This window comes from Melanotaenia boesemani, chromosome 22, assembly GCF_017639745.1.
Source record: "Melanotaenia boesemani isolate fMelBoe1 chromosome 22, fMelBoe1.pri, whole genome shotgun sequence".
NCBI lineage: Eukaryota > Metazoa > Chordata > Actinopteri > Atheriniformes > Melanotaeniidae > Melanotaenia > Melanotaenia boesemani.
Window position 1 is genome coordinate 18,241,474 of NC_055703.1, and position 23,956 is coordinate 18,265,429.

General features: G+C 37.8%; 3 protein-coding genes across 3 annotated transcripts in view; 1 reads left to right on the forward strand and 2 right to left on the reverse strand.

The window, feature by feature from the left end:
- The window catches only part of lpgat1 (lysophosphatidylglycerol acyltransferase 1), a 49,830-nt gene extending 35,437 nt beyond the window's left edge, over positions 1-14,393 (reverse strand). The window contains exons 1-2 of the mRNA XM_041975918.1: positions 13,806-14,393; positions 10,907-11,159 (exon numbers count right to left, since the gene is read on the reverse strand). Of these exons, the coding sequence (XP_041831852.1) occupies positions 10,907-11,144 (238 nt within the window). The 5' untranslated portion in view covers positions 11,145-11,159; positions 13,806-14,393. The remainder of the gene's footprint in view (positions 1-10,906; positions 11,160-13,805) is intronic.
- A 1,443-nt stretch (positions 14,394-15,836) lies between these two features.
- On the reverse strand, positions 15,837-23,629 carry ints7 (integrator complex subunit 7). The gene is made up of 20 exons (XM_041975246.1): positions 23,436-23,629; positions 23,164-23,293; positions 22,471-22,617; positions 22,198-22,335; positions 22,056-22,102; positions 21,756-21,955; positions 21,489-21,611; positions 21,291-21,408; positions 21,046-21,180; positions 20,824-20,921; positions 19,272-19,511; positions 19,001-19,138; positions 18,718-18,924; positions 18,280-18,474; positions 17,827-17,930; positions 17,656-17,724; positions 17,202-17,334; positions 16,732-16,830; positions 16,349-16,534; positions 15,837-16,237 (listed from the first exon to the last, which is right to left on the reverse strand). The coding sequence occupies exons 1-20, from the start codon at positions 23,527-23,529 to the stop codon at positions 15,956-15,958; spliced, it is 2,883 nt and encodes a 960-aa protein (XP_041831180.1). The 5' UTR covers positions 23,530-23,629; the 3' UTR covers positions 15,837-15,955.
- Positions 20,516-23,956, forward strand: part of ppp2r5a (protein phosphatase 2, regulatory subunit B', alpha isoform) — a 55,472-nt gene continuing 52,031 nt past the window's right edge. The window contains exon 1 of the mRNA XM_041975250.1: positions 20,516-20,527. The gene's annotated coding sequence lies outside the window, so the exon portion shown is untranslated. The remainder of the gene's footprint in view (positions 20,528-23,956) is intronic.

Below are 23,956 nucleotides of genomic sequence, written 5' to 3' on the forward strand. Positions count from 1 at the left end.
AAACCATTGTAAAGAGCTGTTTTCTCCAACTTAAAGTCCGCTTTAAAAGCCAAAGAAAAATATTTTTTAAGCAATAGTTTAAAAACAGCAAGTAAAGAGGCCTCGTTAATATGCGGAGGTAACTGGTTCCACAGTCTGGGAATAGCTTGGTCACCTCTAAATTTCCTCATGGTTGAGGGGACGGTTAACAGTGACCGGTCTACTGATCTCAGGGAACGTGACGGTGTGTATGGTTGTAGGAGGTCTGATAGACACTGTGGGGTGAGACTGTGGAGACAGTTAAAAACAAAAGAATTTTAAAATCGACTCTAAAATGAACCGGTAGCCAGTGAAGGGAAGCCAAGACCGAAGTAATGTGCTCTCGTTTTTAGTGCTAGTTAAAGTCGAGCTGCAGCATTTTGGTCCAGCTGTAGCTAATTGAGGGAGGTCTGACTGAGCCCAACGTAAAGTGCATTGCAATAGTCTAAGCGATTAGAAATAAGATTATTTTCTGTTTATTTTGAATGTCTACCAACCAAGGTCGTGGAGCTATTGTTTTATTTTTTTTTTTTTTACCTGTAATTTCATCTCCTTTATTACTTATTTTACATTTGATTTTGAATTCCTAATTAAACTAACTGAACCATTTCAAAAAGGTTTTGTTCTTGTTTATTTTAACATGCTGTTTACCAGGGTAGTCAAGCTAATCCCCCCAGTTTCACCACTACATTATTTTACATTGGGTGTTATACTCCTACTTACACTGACTTAACCAGGATTTTAAGCAGCTTTGTTATATTTTGAGATGTTTGACAAAGCTTATGAAGCTTATTTAAGATTGTTAGTTTATTTAAAACTGATGTAATGGTGTACAGTTAAATAAAGAAGTAATGCTGTACATTTATATTGGTGTGTTTTTTAAAAATTAGATAATATATTTTTAAGTCAAGTCTGATGTTGCCTTGCACAAAATAAGGATCTCTGTCTTTTCCACACATTGAGATGTTATTTGTTGGGTAATTAAGCACTTTTCTGTTTCAGTATCAGACTGTCATCGGCTGATACTAAATCTCAGATATCAGTATCGGTAGTGAAAAAACAGTGGATTGTTGTATCCCTAGCTATACACTGCTATTAGAATAACTGATCTGTGCAGAGCACTACCAGCAGTCATTACAAGAAACTCAAGAACACTGTCAGTAGCTATCACACTACGATCTAGACATTAGGCCTGCATCACATTATTAGAGCTGTATTTCTTATTACAGGCACATTGTTTACGGCTTATAATGGCACAACGGAAACTCTAAAAGGCATCGTTACCACATTAGTTTAGAACCGGAGAGAGCACTTGTGATTATTTTTAAACTCTAAACCAGGCATGTCAAACTGGTCCAGCAAAGGGCCGTGTGGCTGCAGGTTTTTGTTCCAACCAAGCAGCAGCACACCAGATTTGACTGATTCAATCAACTGATCTCAGTCTTCAGACAGCTGATTGGTCAAACTGTGTGCTCTTGGCTGGCTGGAACAAAAACCTGCAGCCACACGGCCCTTTGCTGGACCAGTTTGACATGCCTGCTCTAAACCATCTCCCTCATCACATGCTGATGCTTGTTATTTGAAAACAGAACAAAGACACTAAAAGCCAAATGAATATGGTTCAATTTTTAAGAAAGTGATCCAGAATTTAAACCCACCACCAAAATGTAAAGGGTTGTTTCTGTAGCAGAGCATTCTCCCATTGGCAGAGAATTAATTTCTCTGGTGTATATTTAAGAATAAGACTAAAATGTTCAGCCATAATACAAGTCCTGCAAAGCTGCAACTGTTGTTAAGTGGTTCTGGATAAAATGTTAGGATCACTAAAGATTCAAAAGGCAATGAGCATTAAAACTCAAATATATGGAAATGCAACCAAAATGCCAAGCTGCTTGAAGAAAAAGAGAGAAAAAGTCAGTGGAACCAAAGCTCCAATGACCCCTAAATGATCATATGATATATATAGACTGAGATGTTCCGCTAAAAAACAAAAGCTAAAAATCTGAATTACTGTAAAAGTTCTATATAAAAATCAGCAGATCAATACAATTCATCCTCTGGAAAGCACATCTCTTTACTAAATGCTCTATAGCATACTTTAGTCTGCTTGGGGGATGAAGATGAGCTCCAGCATTTTAGCAAGTATGGCCAACAACAACAAATGCATATATAAAAGTCAAGGTTACATTTATGAAATAATGACAGGTAGGCTACAGACACTTCCAGCATGAGGAAAACAACAACATTAATGTTATGCCAGATCTAGTACACTTATGGACTTGCTTTAAAACAGGGATTTCCAAACCCACCCACATTAACCACCGCTGAAAACATCTCCATCCACATGAAAACACAAGAACCTAATTAAAGCATTGACAGGAACACACCAAACCATCTGACCATTCTTGGTCTTATTTTGAGCTTACAGACAATTTGACTCAATCCGTTTTTTCTTCTTTTTTGTTGTATCAATTACATCACAACACAACAACAGGGAAATACAGACTGACAACTTAATGCCCAGCTCATCCACATAAATACCCTGCAGCTTTTCTGTACACCAAGGAATTAAACATCAGCTTCCACTTCCCAGGAGCTCAAAACAAAAGAGATGTTAATTCCCATTCATGCTATCACCCTCTCAACTGCACATGAGCTGCAGGGCCATTATTCCACAATGGATCACTCCTTCACTTGTACAAGGCACGACTCGTGGCCAGTCTCGATCCACTCTATGTTTTCATGTACCATACACATTAAACATTTACCAAACTCTGTTGGCAAGACATCAAAAGCATGATTTCTTTTAATTAAAGCTTTCAAAAGTGCACAAAGCTATTGCTGTAACAGCAGCTTTGTGCTCTCAGTTCCATCATGAGAAGCCTGTTTCACAAAGACCATCCTAACAAGCAGAGCGATGACTCAAAAATACCAGGAATGCTCAGGTCAAACAGAACAGAACATGACAAAGCAGCTGACGTTGACAATGTATTGAAAAGAGTCTCAGTTGTAAATTACATCACTCCAACAGGTGCAGCCAAGATAATTCAGGGCTGTCAATCAAAGATGATCTGTACACACCCACACAGTCCAGAGGCCAGGTCCTATCAGCCTGTTATATAGCTGTTACACTGCTGTGGGTGCATGGAGACTTTAACAAGTGAAAAGCAGTCTGTTGTAGATTTAACAGGAAATGATCCACAATGAATTGTTCTAATTTTCTACACAACATATTGCTCAATAATCTGGAATCGGATCATTAAAACTCACAATACAACCATACAATCCAAAAGAAAATTGTGTTTAAGTATCTTTTATACAACAGGAACAGACAAAAAACATAGACAAGCCTTTTTCTATGCTTCTCCTAGCCATGAGCTTCTCCTTATGCTAGCTGGCTAAATATGAAACACTGTGGCATGCCTTTACCTGATACAGGTCTATGCAAATTTCTTAAAACATACAGAAAGATTTTTTATAAAACAGAAATCTCTAGATATTATCATTGTGTATTGTTTTTTTCCACATGTATATGTGCATTGGTTGAATGATTATCCAAAGATGTTCAAGTCCACATTACTTTCCAGCAGCTCAAAATCCAAAGTCATGCCGATTATTATCACAGAAGAAGGAAAAGTTAGAAAATATTCAACCAGACACTACATTTTTGCTTTCAAGATGACTGTCGGTATAACTGACTAAATAACTGATGTAAAGAAAATAATGAACACCAAACAGTTAATAGCTAAAAAGAGAAACACAATCCTACAAAAGGCAATACTGAAAAGAAACAGCTCTTTATTTTTTATCATTCATCACTTTACCTTCCAAAACAAACTGATTAGTCAACTAAGCTAATGAGGTAACAATTAATTATAAAAAAAAATGTCTAAGAATATATCAAGTGGTTCCCAGTGAAAGCAACTTAAAGAAATAAAAGAGAAGCTCAGCATTAATTAAAGGGACATTGTGTAAGAATTATTTCCATCTAATGTTGGAATCGTGTATTGCTTTCTAACATATAGTGTATCTAGTACCTCACTTTTAGTAGCTGCCATGTCTCAAAAAGTAACAACATCGATGAAAGCATTTCATCTGCTAGTTCATGGAGTGTTCCCTCAGGTGAAGATGCTCTTGATTTCATAAATATATTGCAAACTGTCAAATATCGTTCCTCTGTGTTTAGAAGGAACCATGGTTCTCCCAGGGGGAACACATTTCTATGGGGAAACTGGCCTCGACACAACACCGGCTATTTGTCACAGTTAAAGCCGGTCTTCCACCGGATTTTAGTCCGGCTTTTACGTGACTGAAAGCTGGCGTTTACTGTTACTATAAAAGCAACCAAAACCACATAAACATACACTTCTGTACCGACAAGGCTGGCGTATTTTAGCAGAAACTACCAGGTGCGTTTCCATTACCCCTAGAATTGTGCAAAAGTTGAATATCGCAATAAAAATACAGTAATGGAAACACCTTCATTTTGAAAAAAATCTCAAATATCGCTAAAAGTTTTTTACACTCTCATGTGGTGGTTTTTCAGACGTGTCAATTTAGACGTATATCGCAAAGGTGTAATGGAAACACTTTTCTCGCATTTAAGCTTCACCAGACGTGACGTACCTGGAACCTATGAAGGTAAAAATGTGTCAAAATGAACAAACTTGTAGATTTGATGTGAAAACTTGTAGAATAAAATGTGAGAAGTTGTGCATCAAAAATCTGAACTTGTATGTCAAAATGTTCTGCTGTAAAGAAAACTCACACACACGTGAACTGAATTTGAAGTTACAGAGAAAAAAATAGTCCATCTGACAAATTATCTTCCATAGTTTACTTGTAATTAAATTTTTTTCAAGTGTTCATTTTGCTTTACAACCTCAACTTAGTGATTACAACTTCCTGAATCTGCTGCTGCAAGTCACAAATGTGCTCTCGCGAGTCACAGCGTGATAAAACTGTGGCCTGACTTTTGGCTCAGTCCTTGCGAGATATTTGTGCCAAAACTAACTTGTGTCTGAAGATGTGAGAGCAGAGGAGGGGGTGGGGGGTGGTGTGTGGGGTTCGGGACTTAAATGAACACTTGAAAAAAAATTTAATTACAAGTAAACTATGGAAGATAATTTGTCAGATGGACTATTTTTTCTCTGTAACTTCAAATTCAGTTCACATGTGTGTGAGTTTTCTTTACAGCAGAAAATTTTGACATACAAGTTCAGATTTTTGATGCGCAACTTCTCACATTGTATTCTACAAGTTTTCACATCAAATCTACAAGTTTGTTCATTTTGGCACATTTTTACCTTCATAGGAACCACCACATATTTGGAACCTTCTTGCTCAAATAATATTTTAAACAAAAGATCAAAATAGTTGTAGATTATTATTCTCTATCAGTATTCCTGAGAGAGCTGCAAACAGATCACAAGACTGGATAATATCATTTTTAGCTGTACAGTGAGATAAACACCCCAGTTACACAGCTTTTCATGTAAACACCTTTCCCACAGTGGAAAATGCAACTCATAACTGGAAAACAAGGGTGCAATGTCTGCATGTTCACTTATAGGCTTTGATCTCCCCTCACAGGTCCGACAGACCACCCACTCACGCAACACACACTGAAAACTTAATCCTGCTGGCTTCACTGCACCTGTTTGTGTCCACTGCCATGTGGTCATGTTGGATCAAATATAGCAGAAATGCTTTTGAAAACAATACAAAAATGGGGTCAAGCTGAATAAAAGTACAACCTACAACATAATAGTCACCTCAGTCATGATCATTATCTTACACAGGATGCTGACAGCTCTCAGCATTTTAGTTGTCAAATAATCTAAATTAATACTGAAAAGTAGAATTATAATGGCTTATAAATATCAGTGTGTACTGCACTAATGGCAGGGCAATCGTGTTGTATTTTTGCTGACACAAACCAACACAATGTAAATGAGCTTGGGCATTGCATTTACGTCAAAATGTGGTATAAATCAACATTAAAAGCCTGTTTTTTTATGTTCACAGCTGTGGGTCTCAATATCAGAGCAGCATAGTGTTCTGCTCTTCAAATGTAGCCTTAATAATCACGTGCTAACATGCGTTAGGCAATGTTATGATGGCGTTCGCTTACATAAGAAAATAAATGATGCACTGTGAAGTGAAGCCATCAAGCCAGCAGCAGTGGTGATGCAATATTAGCTTGGGTCAGCTTGTTCTTCAGTAAAACAACTATCTTCAAACAAATGAGGTTTAGTTGTTTTAGTTATGAATGAGTGACTTAAATATCACTTCGAGCTCACCAAGAGCTGAGCTGTACTCCACAAGTGGCTTTATGTTTACAAGAAAATGCATGTCAGAGCAAAAGGAAAGCTACAGAAACCCCCATAACCAACATTTTAACAAAAATCAAGGAAACAATAGTTTGCTACATATCAAACATTGCAGCCCATCTTCCAAGAAAACAAACAACCTCATCTTTTCAATCTCTTTTCCCACCACTGTGTGTCTAATTGGGGGGAAAAAAGCAGGATGCAGCTCTATTTGAGTTTGAAGTTAAAGTTCAAGAGTCATTAGGTGATAAACAGCAGTCATAGTCCAAGAGTGCATTCACTTCCTTCTAACACAATCAACACCCCTCATGTAATGATTAAAATGAAGCAACTATGACAAAGCACATACTGTTTACTGTGAGATTTGGTCCTGATAAAATGCTCTACATATACAAAGCACCACTGTTCTGCGACTTCTGTGGATGTGATGTGGATGTGACATCCTTCTTGTCTGAGTTTTAACCAAAGCTTAGCTTCTTGACTGTATCAAGCTGCGAGTTTATCCCGACACATCTAGCATTTCTTGACCTCAAATGCAGCCTAAACAGAAAACCAAGCCAAAATGTGTTGCATCTTTTAAACAAATTTACACTTGTTTGAATGTGGGTCATAAATAAAGCATTCAGCCAGCTAAGATGAATCTGCTTGATCTATACATTCTTACACTGGATTTTTAACATTTTAAAAGCATTTATATGCTTTGAAATGCAAAAAATACTTCGGCGAGAAGAAAATTCTGAAATTTTTCTCATGTTCCACCCTCAATTACTTTAATACAGCAGCATCTGTAATGATGCTTCAGCTCTGATAAAATCTCACAAGTGTTGGCTTTATTTTGATACCAAGATTGTTTATGTAGAGTTTATAATCAGAGAAATAATCAATTATTTTTTTGTATGTTATTTTCAAACAGAAACCCCAAAAAGACTCTCAGGGTTTAAGAGGTTAAGAACAATTACAAAACTAATGCTCATTTATCCACTGACACACAGTGCATTAACCTCTCTGCAATAACAATTTCTCTGATGTTACATTTCTAGTCCCATTTGTTTACCACTTTAAAATGATTTCCTGCTTAGATCTCTTTTTATGTACAACTATTCACACATTAATTGCTTCAGAAAGCAGTCTTTACAAGAAATCTGCCTGAGCTCCCAAACATCAATTTAACACATGGCATGGTTGTAGAGTAAGCACAGATCTGGGGTTACCTCATATCACTGCAGATATCACTTAATAAAAATGTCATATTTTAATACTTATCACTGCCCTGATTTTAATCAGTGGCTTATTTTTAGGGTCATTTAAAACTCACACCTTCAGGTATTTTAATAAGTTCCTAAAAACTTATCTTTTGTTCATCAAAATGATATACTGAGAGGTTTTTGGGTTGGAAAAAAAAGATCGCTTTAAACCTCACACTGCCACTGTTCGAAGTTGAGTGTTGCACCTTAATATTAGGCTCATAGAGAGACAGGACAAACAGTTTTTTCTCTTTTGAGACAGCAGTGCAATTAGTCACAAAGCAGAACTGATGTGTGTTTATGTGCAAGAGTGCCAGCTCAACAGAACATAATGTTGTAGACACCAACACTTTCATTGCTGCTCTCATTCCCTGATGGCAGCTTGCTATTTGAACGTACACACTGATATGCCACCTCCACTTGGTTACTAGGGGCAAGAAAAGACGGACAGTAATGGCATAATAAAGGCATATTGTTTTTAAGTGATATGGCTCGATCTTTGCGAGAAGGGGCATTGTTTGTTTGTCTCAGACCAGCAGCTATGTTCTGCCAGATGTGATCTGGAAAAGTGAGTCTGGAGACATTTCGTACATTTCGTTTTTCTTGTTGAAATGCGTGTCAATAAAATGAAGCGTGACCTTTTATATACGGCTCTATGGTGTGGCTTTACCACAGGTCTGTAGCGGTGGCGAAACATTGGACTGTAGCCACATCCTTCACAACACCCATCATCCAGGGCAGGGAGAGACACTCGACTAAAATGGTGACGAGATGGCAGAGATACTGTTTGTGTAAAGTGTTGATGAGTTTCTTAAATCTCGGGTTGTTAACTGCGTAACTGAGAAAAAGTTCTGTTTGTTTATAACGTTTGTTATCCCTCTGTGTCTCTGGAAGCTGGTGGATTATTTATTCACGACTCACAAAAATTTAACATTTTTCTATTTTCTTGTGTCGCATCGCAAGCCCCAGTGTGCACGTCTGCGTGAACGAGCGCAACATTTCACATTTGGAGGAGGGCAGCAATTTTCGCCTCATCGCGCACGTTCCATTGAAAATGATGGAGAAGGAGCGATGTCGCCTCCCGTGTTTCCAGCCAATAACTAGCGAGGTGTTTGCAACTCGCGCTGAATAAAAGCAAAGCAGACAGGGCTGTGGGAGGAGTCTGCAGCAGAGCGCTGCAATGTCAGCTGTGCTCGATTTGCAACTGAAAACAGAACAAGAAGAAACTGCCAAGGACAAAAATAATCTGATTCTTTCATTTTTATGATCGTTGAAAACCCAGATCGTAATTGTGATTAAAATTCGATTAATCGCCCAGCCATGAGTCATATACAATCCATTATAATGTTGGGAGAAAAAATATTCTGTAAGGGGTCTCACCCCACAATTTAACTGGCTTGTTCTTAGGTGGTTTGTATGAAATGAAACCCTGACTATTTGAAATATGTTTCTGTTGGTATGCTGCAGGTCCACAGCAAAAATACTCAAGCACGGCTACTCACTACAGCAATAATTTGCACTGAATCATACATTAAAGCTCACTCTTTGTGACACTGTGTGAAGCTTTTGCCCCAGTAAAATCAGAAATTATAAACTAGCCCAATTATCTGAGAAAGTCATGCTCATCAGAAATTGCTGTCCAACAGAGCCTGTTAGGACACAGTGTAACACCATCTCTTTATGTTGTCATAGTAACAGGTTTGTCCCATGGGAGGTAGGGGTAGTTAGTGCACTGATACTGAATACATTGCTGCCCTGAGAGAGATGAGTGCAAACGCACAACTGGTAATGGGAAAGTGGAAAATGGTTCATTTCAGCATGTTTACCAGCATTTGAAAAGCTTGTTAGCATAAAAATGGCATCTGACAAGCGATGTTCTTCTACCAATCAACCAAATCATCTTTTCTTGTATGCATCACATCCATTTTGCTGTATTTCACATACATTTAAACAAATATGTGGCCTGAAAACTTGCATTCAATGCTTACACATTTAAAAAACAAAGCAAAAGTTTGTGACAGAGTAAGGAGCACCTATGGCACAGACTAACATAAGGTTATTAAGCTTATGCTGTAACATAAGCAGACCCAGGTCACAGAGTGTAACTTGATGCACTTAGCAACATATGCACAAGTTTAGATAACAGAAGTGCCAAGTTGTAAACAACACTGTATGTTGCCATCTTAGTCTAAATTAAACTTTAGTCATCATTCGGATGATATGGCCAAATAGCATCCCACTAACTCTCAGAGACTACGTCTGCAACACATGTTGCTCGACAACAGTTTACTATAAGCTGAAAGCTTTGAATAATTAATCAGTGAGCCTTGTTGCTTCCCATGTTCACTGCTTAGCAATTTGTAAGCATTTTGCTCACAGCTCTGTGCAACCAAACACCACTGCAACCAGCATTACTTCAGGATATTCAACCAGCCGACTGAGAGGAACCAACAAACACTATAATACTCTGCTGTGTCAGGGATCAGGTGTCCGCTGTTCTGCCTCTGTCCAGTTATTACAAAGCACCATTCCTGTGCATTTTACTACATTTAGAAGATCCCAATGAATTAATGAAACTATTATTATTATACTATATTAAGCATGAAACGTCAAAAATTTGAAAATATCCTATCATAACTTTTGTTAAGACATTAACTACATTTATATTTTTTATTGGATCCCAAATCCATAACCATGAAATCATTCATTTACTGTTAAATACGACACTAAAGTATTAAATCAACAAAACAATCATGAACCTGAAATTTCTGACTTTTTGGGAGAACTGATATAAATCATTGTTCACTTAAGTTAAAAAAAAGTACTATTGTTGCGATCCATTGATTGTATCAGCAGTATTCCTCCCTGTCCAGATGCATTAACAGTAGAAATGAGCATATGGTACAATACAGGTAGGAAAAACACTGAACTGTCTAGTCCATGAATAGAATGCCATTTAAGGAACAAATCATCAATTTTTATATGGAAATATTCAACTGAAAGTTAAGTAAAGAGCAGCTGTCCCATTTAAGGTTTTAAAACAAAGAAAACTATTGTATTAATTTGTGTTAAGCCATCTCATTTTCATTCAACCATCTGTTCTATCCCTGTCGGCTACTTTGCATGTGCATGCACTCCTCAGTGAAACAGACATATGGAATTTGAAGGTAAAACCATAGTGCTCAAACTGGTTTCAAAGCAGTGTTGCGCATCAACAGACTGCCACCATTGATGCCAGCATGCAAATACATCTCTCCAAGCAAGCAGCACGCAAACGAACAACACTGTGGTGTGAATGATTAAGTATCTTACCTGTATAACCTGCAACCCAGCCCCAAGAAGACACCATGGCCAGCAACCATTTGAACATGACTCCTTCGATGTGCCAAAAAGTGGAGCTGTCCCATATTCTCAGTGGCTGAAGCAGCAGCAGGTATAAGCAGTAGGATGGGATGGCTACACAGTTGTTGAAGAACATAAATGTGAAACGGAGCACAGATCTGAGGAGAATCCAGCCCAGTTTTCCGGCCCCGTCCAAGAGCTGTGCCATCCTGATACACACCGTCTGCAACAGGGACACAGTAGTTAGTGTCTCAAATTATTTGACAAATGACAAAAAGTCATGTGTACATTTTACAGCAGTGAACATACAATATGTAAATTATGTTTTCATATTCTCTCTCTGTCACACACACACACATTATATATATATATATATATAAATCAAGACCTTGAAAAAAACATATCTCATTTGTGCCATCCTTTTCCTGGTCAGTGCCCCTGCCTGTCCCCCCATCAAAACTTTTCTAGACCCGCCCCTGCATATCTTAAGTATAAACCAAAAATTTTTAACTCAATTACATAAATTCGTTACTGCCGTTAACCTGTTATTATTGACAGCCTTAATTATATATCTGTATGTTTTGACAGCGAATCGATCCAAGGTGAATCGATAAAACTATCGAGGGTATCGATACCAAGGCAAGTATCGGTAGGTTCGATATAAGCGTGATGAGATCGATATTTTTCTCGTAGAGAACTTTGGGGGCAAAAAGCCAAAGAATGTGAAAGAGAACCAATAGTAGGTTTAGCTTATGCTGAGCTAATTTGCACTGTTGCCTTTATTTTTCTCAATTGAGTGTGATAAATAAATGTTATTTTATTATTTTGTTACACTTTGTTTTTTTTATATTATATATTTATAAACAAAAAAGCTTAAATTTAAATTTCTCAGTTCATCCATTCAGTTTGTTAATAAAAATGTTTCATTTGACAAAAATCTTTGTGCTGAGTTTTATTATTATCATAATCGTTATCAATAATTAAACGCAAAACCATTCAATAATTCTGAAATTTCAAGCAAAAAGTATCAGTATGGAATCGGTATCGTCGATACTTGCCCGGGATTGACTTGGTATCGGACTAATATCAAAATTTGCAGTATTGGCCAGCCCTAATCTGATTTATGCTGATTTTGCCTTTAATGAGGAATTTCCAGGTCCATTTTCTTTGAATACCATAAATGTGACAGAATTTTTTTTAAAAAGGAAAAAAGTTAATAAAAAAAGGTATTCTTTCCTAGACAATATTCCTTGTTCCTAATAGAAAACCTCATGAGATAAAGAAAAGATGGGAAAGACTACTTCACTCAGATATATCTACATCAAATAATATATTAAAATAAATAAATAAATAAATAACTGTGCAGCTCTTTGAATGCTGTGACTACAGGGAACTATTATACGATTTTACCTCATTAACTTCAGGAAAGGACAGACCAGTGCTTTTGATATAAAAGAAGAAAACACAAGCAGCATTCAAGCTCCATCATTTAACATTTAGAGAATTCTATCGGTTCTTATCATGCCTGCCACTCACATATTTCCAGGTCATTTCATGCAGGAACCTTTTGAAGCAAGAAGACCATGCAAAAGAACCCCTGCAGGGCTGACCTGAAGTGGTGGGCAGTGTCTGCTCAAACCAGTGAACCTGACTGAATATGAGCACAATGGGATTTTTCATATAAATCTGCAACGTCAACTAAGTATTACATTTCATATAAATATGCAATGTAAACTAATTATTGCTAGCTGTTTTTTTAAGATAATACCAATATTATCCATTTTTTTGTGCTCTAAACCTCTCAAACACTGCATTAAAGGAGACCAAATAATTCACAACCAAATATCAAATACGCCAGACAAAGTTTAGAAATGTTTTTTTTTTTTTTTTTCCTTGTTTTATCTCCCATTAATCTTTTTATGGTCCCTCAGGTTTATTTGGCATCCCTGCATTTCATATTGTGCTTAACCAACTTCACTCCTACCATCTTCAGCAGTTACATGCGGCTTCTTTTTTTATTATTATTACCGATGCTTAACAACAATCTTATAATCTCATATTTAATTTCAGTGACTAAACTACTACATGGTATGCTTTCACTATAATTTTTTATTACCATATTTTACAATTTTACCCAAGCAGGACTTAACTGGTATGAGTTTTACCTGTGACTGAGTATATTTACTTAAATATTCATTTAAACTGGGTATTTTAATAAAGGATCGACTTCCTTCACCTTCATTTGGTAAGCTATGTAAATACTAAGGCACTACCACGTTTGGAAACAGCTATCTAAATAATATAGTTCAATTGAGACATCCAGTAGCTGAAAATCTTTGGGAAGTCACAAAATCTCATGGGACACATAATGTGATGTTACACCGCTAACCGGCTAAGGATAAGGCTATTTCACGGCATTTATATGCAACACACGCATAGAGGACGCTATGCTCTAATTATTATTCAAGGAAATTTATATTTAACGATGGTTATGTTATTCGTGATTTTCTACTAGCTGGCTGGCGAGGCGTAAAAACAGTACATGCTAAAACAGGACCTTAAAAGGACCATTAGCCGGGGACAAGTACTCCCTAACATGCTAGCTAGCAATAGGGTGAGTTAGCATAACGGGAACAGATGCTTCTAAACGTGTCAGAAATGACAGCCGCCGGTTTCAGGGTTCTTGCAAAATGCAGTGATATAAATAAAAGAAGCAGCTCAAAATAATAAGTTCTTCGTTATCTTAAGAAACACGACCAAACGCTGATTCGAGCCCTGCATGTCAAAGCGCAATATCTGTGTGGCTCATCCAGAGTGTAGTCCCACCCTATAGTTTGGTAGCAAAAGTCTAGTAGCTCATGTTACTCACCCAATAATTGTCACTGAAGTATCCACGGACAGCCAGTGGTATTACGAATAGTTGAAGAGAGATAAATTGAGTCACGTGTAACTAACCTAGATGGTTAAGCTAGTAATTTTTGCTCGTCGGCATGTTAAGTCTAGTAAATCTAAGGACTGTGAGGTAACGGTGTTATAATGTTACAGTAAATCCTGTGGAAAAAATCTGCACTTGCACCCATTTAGCGATCCAGGTCTGCTCGGGTACAATGAATTCCGGCGGCACCGTTAGCTCGCTAGCTGGCTAGCAAGCAGCTCCACTTGAACGTCGCTGGCTCCATCTCAGTCCGAGACACCGGGATAAATCCTTCGATGCATCATCATCATCATCATCACCACCACCGTCAACTCAGCTAGCTACTGAGCTTCCCCTTAAACAGAACGACAGAGAGCCTGTTTAGGCGGGCCTTGACTCAACGCTGCTTATTACACAACTGCAACGCAAGACATACACGTGCGCATCAAATACGATAAACAGCTATTTCTGTTTTCGAGGGTGGTAGAACCCGTTATCTTCTCCCGATCTCGATTCACATAGCGGCAATGTCCACAAAGGATCAACACAGCAAACCCGGAAATGGGTCCAGGCAGTCTTTCAAAATAATGTCGGGGTTGTTTATATACGTGTCTGAATGTATTCTTAAAAACACGATAACACGTTTATTATTATTATTATTATTATTATTATTATTATTATTATTATTATTATTATTATTATTTTGTCTTGTTGACTGTGTTTGATTAATAACATTTAAAGAATTTAAATTAAAAATGCTCGATGTTAAAGCTGCTGCCAATTGAAAAAAATCTTTAGGATTTTTATCATGTAAATTAGTGCATGTTTAAACTCTCCATCATATATATATATATATATATATATATATATATATATATATATAATTATGTGTGTAATAAGCTGTGTTGAGACCCTCCTAAACAGCCTCTCTAAACAGAATAGCAGAAAACCCATATTTAAATCATGTTTATCCTAATATCAGCTATAAGCCTAAAAAAATTAAATAGCATACATTTAAAAGGTGTCAATAGTTTTAATAGAAAAAAAAAACCTTGAAAGCTGTTCGTTTCATTTTCAGTTTTAAAAATTACAGTAATTGTTTGATTGCATTATTCTTATTCTAAGAGATAACTGATGAAAGCAAACTCTTTGTTTTAATGACATATAATGAAATATTAAAATTTAATTCAGAAAATTCCTACCGGAAGTTTTATTTTTATTTATCTATTTTTACCTGACGCTCGTGCTCATTTTAGGCCAGCCTTTAGTGTCGGAGTGCTCAATCTCCTGTAAGTCCAGAGCTTCTTCTCTCCCCCCCCCCCCCCCCCCCCCCCCTTTTTGCATGTAAAAATGAAACTATGTGAAACAACCCAGTTTGTGACCAAACCATTAGAAGTAAGATGCATTTATTTGCACGCCCTTGCCATTTTCAGATGTCATCATGAGCGTGGCAGCGGGGACTTACCACTGGAAAAACAATGCATATACATAAATGCAAGCCAGAAATAGCATCATCTATTGAAACAAACCTACAGCTGTAGAGCTTTATGGGGTGTAAAACTCGCCTTTCTTTTAAAGTTGAATACTAGTCTCTTCAGTATTATTGTGGTTTACTAAGATGTTGCAAGGTGGATCTTCAAGCTTTCAAAAAGTCAAAGCAAATAAATAAAAAGAAAATTATTTAAATTGATCGATTTTAATTTACATGAGAGCCTGCGGGGCACTTCAGACAGTAATGCTCAGTGATGGTCTGCCCCCTTTTGGTTCTCTGTGTTATTGCATTTATCTGTCAGAAATCCAAGGACATCCAGTTGTCCTACAGATTACTGCATACATATATACGGTATATAGAGACATATAAAGAACATTTCACATTTTCTTGTCTGGCCTATGTATGGCGTTTGATATACTAAATGTTTAAATATCTACCTTAATTCAAGTATTCTTTAAGCCCAATCACACACTTTAAAAAGCATCACACCCAAATGAAATGTTTCAATGAAATGCCTTTTAATTGTAGAAAAAAGATATTTACAGGTTCACTTCCTACAAGACAAAACAGGTCAAGTACACAAGCTCAGACTGAGAATCACAGAGAAAATTGACTAAAAGCGAGTGTATGCAGCCCTCTGTGGAGCAGACTGGGCTCCACCTTGCTGCAGCTGGTGGCGGAGCTGCTGGGAGTAAGGATCCTCTAGAGATTTCACGGACACCATCGTCTTGGGCCCCGTTTTCCACTCAATGCCACTCTCATCCACCACAGACGCCTCCACACTGACCGAGTGTGTGCCTAAGATGGTGAAGTTCAGCAAAAACTGGGTGCTGAAATAGTCATTGTGAGGTTCCACGCGCTGCTCGATCTCATTCGTTTTATTATCGAGTGGAATCTGAAATAAAACAAAATATATATATAAATGTGCAGATATGTTTTAAGATTAAAGAAATACATATATATATATAAACAATTGACCTAAAGCAATAATAGAAAGACTACATACTTTGTAGTCAGGTCCTGTCTTGCTCTGGAGAACTGACGTGACATTGAGGCAGACAGATTGGATCTTTCTAAAGAGTCCCGGTGTGGAACCGTGTTGTACCACACCCTCCACCTTCAGAGTCAGCTGCTGACTGTTCTGCACTGGGATTGGTTCACTTGGTGTGCGTGGTGATGGAGAGAGTGCAAGCTGAAAAATGCAATTAATATGTGGATAAACAGCAAACACTGATTCACAGCCATCTTACACCAGGCAGCATATAACCACAAATAGTCAGGCAATAGTGATAGCAAGCCCTTTTCCCCCTGTGGATTTAGGGTTGCCACTAGCAATTTCTAACACTTTCAGTTTTGCTAATTGTATGTAAAATGGTAAAAACCTGTTACCTTGATGCTGGTTGACTGGAGCTTTTGGAAGAAATATCTTTGGAAAGACAACGGCACCTTCAGAAGAGCTATGACAGCATCGCAGAGACAACTCGTATGCTGAAAAACAAAATGCACACAATACTTTGAGTTGACCAAGTACAACTTGTAGCTTCTCATCTACCACCTTCATTTATCTAACTAAGATATGCTTGGGATTTAAGTCACTTTTCAAATGCATACAAATAAACAAATAATCAGGTAAGCATTATGCCTATAATTAATATGTTTATTTCAGTCAAGTTATGATTCATCTAAAATACAAACCATCTAAAACTAAAATCATAAATAAATGCAGCATCAGAAAACACAGTTCAATAAATAAACTTAATTAAACCAACTCTACATTTAAAACAATCATTGCATCTAATATCTAAACAAACCTTTAGTAAAACTAGTTATGCAAACTTGGAGATCACTGTAAATTTTACCAGGTATGAAACAGGAGGGTGTTTCTTGGTGAGGCCTTCCACTTCTTCCAACACACGGTTAAAAACTGACATCATCCGTCGCTCATATTCACTCTCTGTCTGAACAGACCCCAGCGTACCGTACTCCTGAAAACTAGATTATGAAAGCAGAGAGTTGTAATGATAAAAATGTCTGTCGGGAAAAGGCCACCAAGAGATCTATACATACATACATACATATATACATACATACATATATACACAAAATTAAGCACACTGCTCCTAAAAGGCCACATCAAGGTCACATTTACCAATAAACTCAATATAATGCTCGTACACATCATTGACTACCACAGAGAATCAACCTTTTCTTAAGAACACTGCATAGCTCAAGTTGTTAAGGTGCAAAGCCGCTTTCTCACATTTGGAAACAGAACAACAGAAACCACTATACCGCTAAGCTAGCAGCTCTCACCTGGCTGCCTGCGGGTCCAGTATCAAAGCTTCGATTACATGGGAGACAAGCAAACAGCTCTGCTGTTGTCTGGGCAGAGAGTTAAAGAGAATCAAATTGCAGCAGAGAACAAGGGATTCTTTAAGAGACAACTGTGATGGATTGCTGGTACTAATGGTTGCTTCAGGATACAGCTCCACATTGCGAAGCGTGGCATAATCTGCATCAAATGATGACTGATGTAAATCAGCGTAGCGAGCAGCAAGACTCCTGAACTCATCCATGCATACCTTCATCTAGAAAAAAAAAAGAAGAAGAGGAACAGCATGATTAACCAAATCAGGACACAGTTATTGCTCATGCATGCCTGGTTAATTATTATTTTTCAAAATACATGTCTCATTTTTACTCCACATAAAATTCAATCATGACATTGTAGCTTGCTTAAAATATTAGAAAATCTTAGCTGCTGTTCCTATTAAATTCTGACCGAGAGTCTCTGAAATGCTGCCAAATAATTGCACATTATTGCTCCTTCTATGCATTCACACTATGCAGCCAAAAGTCAGAGATCTGGGTCTTTTACCTTGCATCATCACAAAATTATATTTCAAATTCCATGCAGGCTAAGGTGCAGAAGTTTACCTGCATTGAGATGCGGCCGCACCGCTGTAGGTCATTGCCTGAGGTGAGGGCGACGGTGGTGGCGATGGCAGGGGGAGGGCTGGTTTTCAGGCTGTTGCAGGTACAAATGAGTTGTGACAGAGCTTGCAGTGTGTCGATCCGCAACTTAATGAACTCACACTGGAATGTAAGTGGGCTCAGAGGAGTGCTGGCAGCCTGTAAGGAAGGGATTAATGACAAATACATGTGAACAGTACAGATAAAAAGAAATCATAGTTTTGTTGAGCTAACCAAAGAAAATAGTCTGTGTTATATGAGAGAGGTCATAAGGAATTTGAGATACTCCCATAGCACTATTCTGCAGAGCTGACCATCAACAGCTCTAAGTACTCCTTCCACTTGTGAAAGAGACCCTACATTAATGTCTTTTGACAAGCAGATGCCTGGCAGTAAACTGACTGTGAGGGAGGCGATGCCCTTTTGGTAGGAGCGCAGGGCCTCTGCGATGGCGCTCATGGCTCCACTGTAGCTTCCGTCCTCCACGTGACTCAGGCACTGCTCAGCCTGGGAAAACTCCTTCAGGCTGTTGAGCCAGAAGTAGAAGTGCTCTGAGGCCACCCGAGTTCGAAGGGATTGGTACAGCTCGCTGGAGAACTCATGGCATCCCTGCAGATTAATGATCAGAATTTAACCATCCTGTTTCGTGGCTCCTTGCAACTCCATTTTAATGACATTGGCTCACCATGCGCGAGGCTTGCCGTGCGATGCGATACACTGTCCAGCCATTAGCAACTTTCTCCAACTGCTGTTTGATGACTGTCTTCACTTCGGCTGATAGAGACGACTGACTGGCAACAAAAATCACTGTTGCCAAGGAAACCTGCCACAAAGTCATTAAAAAAATAAAGGAAACAGTTTTTACTGGAACAACTTAGCGTTTTGAGTCTCTCCTACTTGTTCTTGACACATAAACTATATTAAACCAAAGGTGTGACTCGTGTAACAGCTCTCACCAGAAGCTCCTGTTGCTCGCCAGTGGAGGAGTGACTGGCCACTCGGTAGAGATCCACTAGATCTCCCAGCATGCCGTCTCCCAGCACAGGAAGGTGGGTGGCAATGGCTGCCAGAGCGTGGCACATGAGGATGCGAGAGGAGTCACAGGATAGGTGGAGCTGGCTGAGCAGGAATTCCACGGCTGACTGGCTAAGGTGGGGTCGACTTTTCAGCAGTTTCACCAATGAAGTGAGGGCCGTCTATGGTTGAAATAAAAGAGAAAGCAGAAAGCTATGTAATAATGTAAATAAAGTTTGGCTAATGAGGTGGACAGCAGGTGAGGATATCAGTAAAAAAAAAAAACTAGTATAACCAAACAGAGTTTAATTAAATTATACCTGTTTTAGCTAACTTTAAATGGGTATAGTTAGCCATTTCAGCCAGTACTGGAGTGATATCCATTACACTGGTGTATCGTTCCCAACATTTGTTAAACAGATCAAAAAAGTGCTGACTGGATATCATTACTCTGGTGTGACATGACACATCTAAACAGAGTTTGAGGTATTTCTATATTAAAAAGTCCAAACAAGGCATTATTTATGCTGCACAGTAAGCAAAGTTACAAAATACTTTAGGGGCACTGATTAAAATCTAAAAAACTGAGAGACCATTTATATGCTCAGGAGTCCTTTGCAGGTTTTTGGATTAATTAACTGATTAGGGTGTAGCACTTAGAGGCTATAACATTGAACCTTTTCCCACTATTCTAATTTTCTGAGATTTTGATTTTTGGGTTTTCATAAGCCATAATCATCAACATTCTAAGAAATCAATGCTGGAAATATCTCACTTGCATGTAATGAGTCTACATAATACATTAGCCTGCTCCTTTTAAGTCGAATCACTGAAATAAATTAAGTTTAGCACAATATTCAAATTTTTTGAGTTTCACCTGTATGCTTGGTTGTGTGTGCAGAATTCTCTGGGTGTTTCCATGTTCACAGGAAAGAACATGTAAAGGCAGAGGAGGGCACAAACATACCACGATCCCTAAACTTGACATGAACTTGCTAAAAGCTTAGATAAACTTCACTCCCCATTGAAAGCCTTTAAAATTTGGACCATCGGATTAAATTGACAAAATTAGCTACTTAAATTTTGAAGAAAAAAAAGTCTGAATTGAGAATTTTCACACTACATGGAGATGCTGATCCACTGTTCATCTTACTCAGGTCTTTTAGCATGTGAAGGTTTAAATAAGGTTTCATTTTCAGTTTTTTTTTTAATATTAAAAAAGGTGTCCAAATGTCTTATATGTACAGAATACTTACAGCAACTAATTACAACAAAATTCCTCACAATCTGATTTAAATCAGAACAAAAGAAATATGAAATGAACAAATCTTGGAGAGCATTTGATGCCAGATTAGGAACATAACCATTTTACAGTGGTACATTGTAAAATAAATTGTGCCAATAATATTCAGCCTGCATGCTCTTTTTATAGAGTTTGCAAGCTGTTTTTATAGACGTTATGCCATTTGCCTTGTGGTTATGCTGTTGTCTTACTTTCAGTGTGGCCTGGGCACTAGGGCTGCTGTCCTGACTGCACAGCATCAGAAGGGACTCCACTCCCAAAACTGTGTCTTGTTCCAACTGCATTACATCTTAAAGAGAAATACACAGCCAAGTTAAAAATGCAAACACATCAGAGGTACGGAGATAAAGGCATTCACTGGCAAATGTTATTAGGTAAGTCCCTCAGGCAGACTATTGCCCACAGACACTAACCTTTTTCTGGACAGGAAATGGCAATGTTGGAGAGTACTATGACCCCATGAGCAGCCACTGCCAGGTTGCTGTGGTAACAGCATTCTTGTGCCAGTTTAACCAGATCAGAGAGCCAGGGAGACAACGAAGAACCACCTGAGAGGAGAGTTTTACAGGATATATATATATACACATAAAAACACACACACATACAAAGAAAGAATTAAAATCATTCCAAACAAAGAATAATTTCAAGCAGGCTTTACCTGGCGCATTACTGACATACTGTTTGATTGCTATTGTTCCAGATAGGGTGGATAGGACAGCCAACATCCCCAGCTTCAAACTGTTATAAGGGATGGTCAAAGCACATTCGCACAGAGTCTGCAGAGATAAAACTTGTAAGATTACACATTTAAAGCTACATTAAGACAATCCTGCAATGCAGCAGTCCACCTTTCTACCTGAGTATTTTCTCTGAGCCACAGATGAGGAGCCTTTTTAGCCAGGAGCTTCAAATCATTAATTGCAAGCCTCTTCACAGCTTTTCTTGGATCATCTCTCAAGTACTGAAGGAGGAGCTGCAACTGGACATATAATGAGGGGGAATCAAGAATTAGTCATTTATTTACACTTTTCAAAAGGTACCAAAGTGTAAACCTGTCTTTTGCTATGACAGTAAACATGAATCATAATGAGTTACTATTTTTTTTTTAATTACATAAAGCTACCTGCTTGGGGATATCAATGAGGGAGGAGGCAGCCAGCTGGGTAAAGGTGTGTAGTGAGACAATGACCATGGGTGTTGAAGGGTAAGAGTTGACCAGGTGCTGTAGAAGTTCTCTGCTGCTGGATGCCAAGCTGGCATCATGATGCATATGCTGCAGCATGGGGATCAACTTCAGCTTCAGCTCCACTGGAGTGTCTAAACCTGAACGTTGAGGAGCATATATTATGCCTGGATTTGGTAAAAATTTCACTGAAGACTTGCTTCATTTCTAAATGACAAGGTCTGTGGATAAGCATTTTACCTTGAATCATTTCACTGACTTTATTGCAAATTCCAGCAGCAAAGTCCCTAAAAATGACAAATAGAAAAATAAAATGTTTAACCTATGCAACATTTATTTTTAAAAATAATTCTAACCCAGCTTCACAAATATTTTTTCTTACTTTGACTGTGCAGAGAAGCTTGCAGCAGCAAAGATGGCAGCCTCCACTTCCACGTTGTCATGAGAGTCCAGGCTTTGTCTAATACTGTGGTGTGCATTCTTCCTCTCTGGGATAATAGAAGCCAAACTGCCAAGCATCCTAAACAGATGAAAACAGGAAAGAAATATTATCTTTTAAATCTTTTGTTACTGGAAAGTGCTGCAAGCTGTTAAGCATGTCATTTGCCCAACTGTCATGGAGCATTTCCTGTGCCAGTATTATGTACAATTTTACCTCAGAGTGATAGCCCTGGCCACAGGATCGTTGCTATGGATGACTGAAAACACCCTTTTAACAAATTCGTCCACATTGAGAATCTTCTCCAAATGTTTCTCACTCTGTTGTGTAACTTTCAGCACACACAGACGCAGAAAGTTGTTACTGAAAAAGAAATGGGCTCCTGTCAACAAAGTTACTAGTAGTAGTAGTAGTAAAAATCACTGTTGATGAACTAATCCTTTCTAGAAAATGTCTCTAAATTTCAATCTACTGTGCATCTGATCACATGTAATTTACTAAGTAATTTACTAACATACCCTCAGCATTTAGTTTATGAGGCACAGCTTAAAAGAATGTGACTTAATATATGAATGCTGCAACCAATCATTTAAAGTTCTAGGTTGCAGTTTCATTTTGGGATATTTAAAATAGTACTTTTCAATTTCCTTTATACATTGGTATCAGACGCTCACAATTAAGTTTTTACTGTCTTATAATCAGCTTGTAATCACCATATAAAACATGGTGTATCTGACCAAATATTTGAGTTTGATGTTGGATAAAAATTCTACTATGCATTACTGTATGGTTTCTATATATCACCTTCATACTATGATAACAGTTTAATTCGGTAATTTTATAACTTTTAAAATGGAAAATTACTTAAACTAACACAATAGAAATAAATATTTTATTTGAATACCATACCCAAGTCTGAAAATGTCTGCTAGCTTAAGAAAGGCTGAGTTGATGAGGATGGGAAAAGGGTACTTCTGAAAGAGTTTAGGGAACAACACCACTGCTTCACATTGCTCTCCAAGCTTCCCCGACCGTAGCCCTGAAAGTATTTACATTACTTCAATTAAAAACAAAGTAGGGAGCATATATGTGCCAGGTAATAATTAACATAACAGGAGAACATGATATACACAAGACCAGAACACAACCATGCTAACTGGCTAGGAAATAAGCTAACGCACCTTTGTCCAGCTCCATGAGAGCGGAGTTAGCGTCGAGCTCTTGTTCCCCATAACAAGCCTCTGATAAGAAGGAACGTGCTGTTGAAAGTGACATTATGTTCGGTTTTTGGGTAAATGCTTGACAGTACAAAGGCCCATAAACATTTCACTGTTCCAATGGTGTTAGCCGTAGCGATAGCACATCCGGTCTAAAGTTAATTATTTCACAATAAAAGTTCTTTATTCCGTTTGGGGAAAAAATATATATATTCACAAGTATAATTCGATTAATATATTGCTGATTAGTTCTGAACACATTTTCAGTATTAAAAACAAACAAACAATTTCAGACAAAAAAATAAATAAATAAATAAATAAATAAAAGACTACATCTGGACCGTACCATTTTAAGAACCGCTGGTAGTACTCCACATTTCAGAGGGGAATGTCCTACTTTTGTCTCAATACAAAATATATAACTTAATATTAATTACGTTTAGGTGTTATATAAAAGGCACATGAAAATTTCATAAAATGCTATT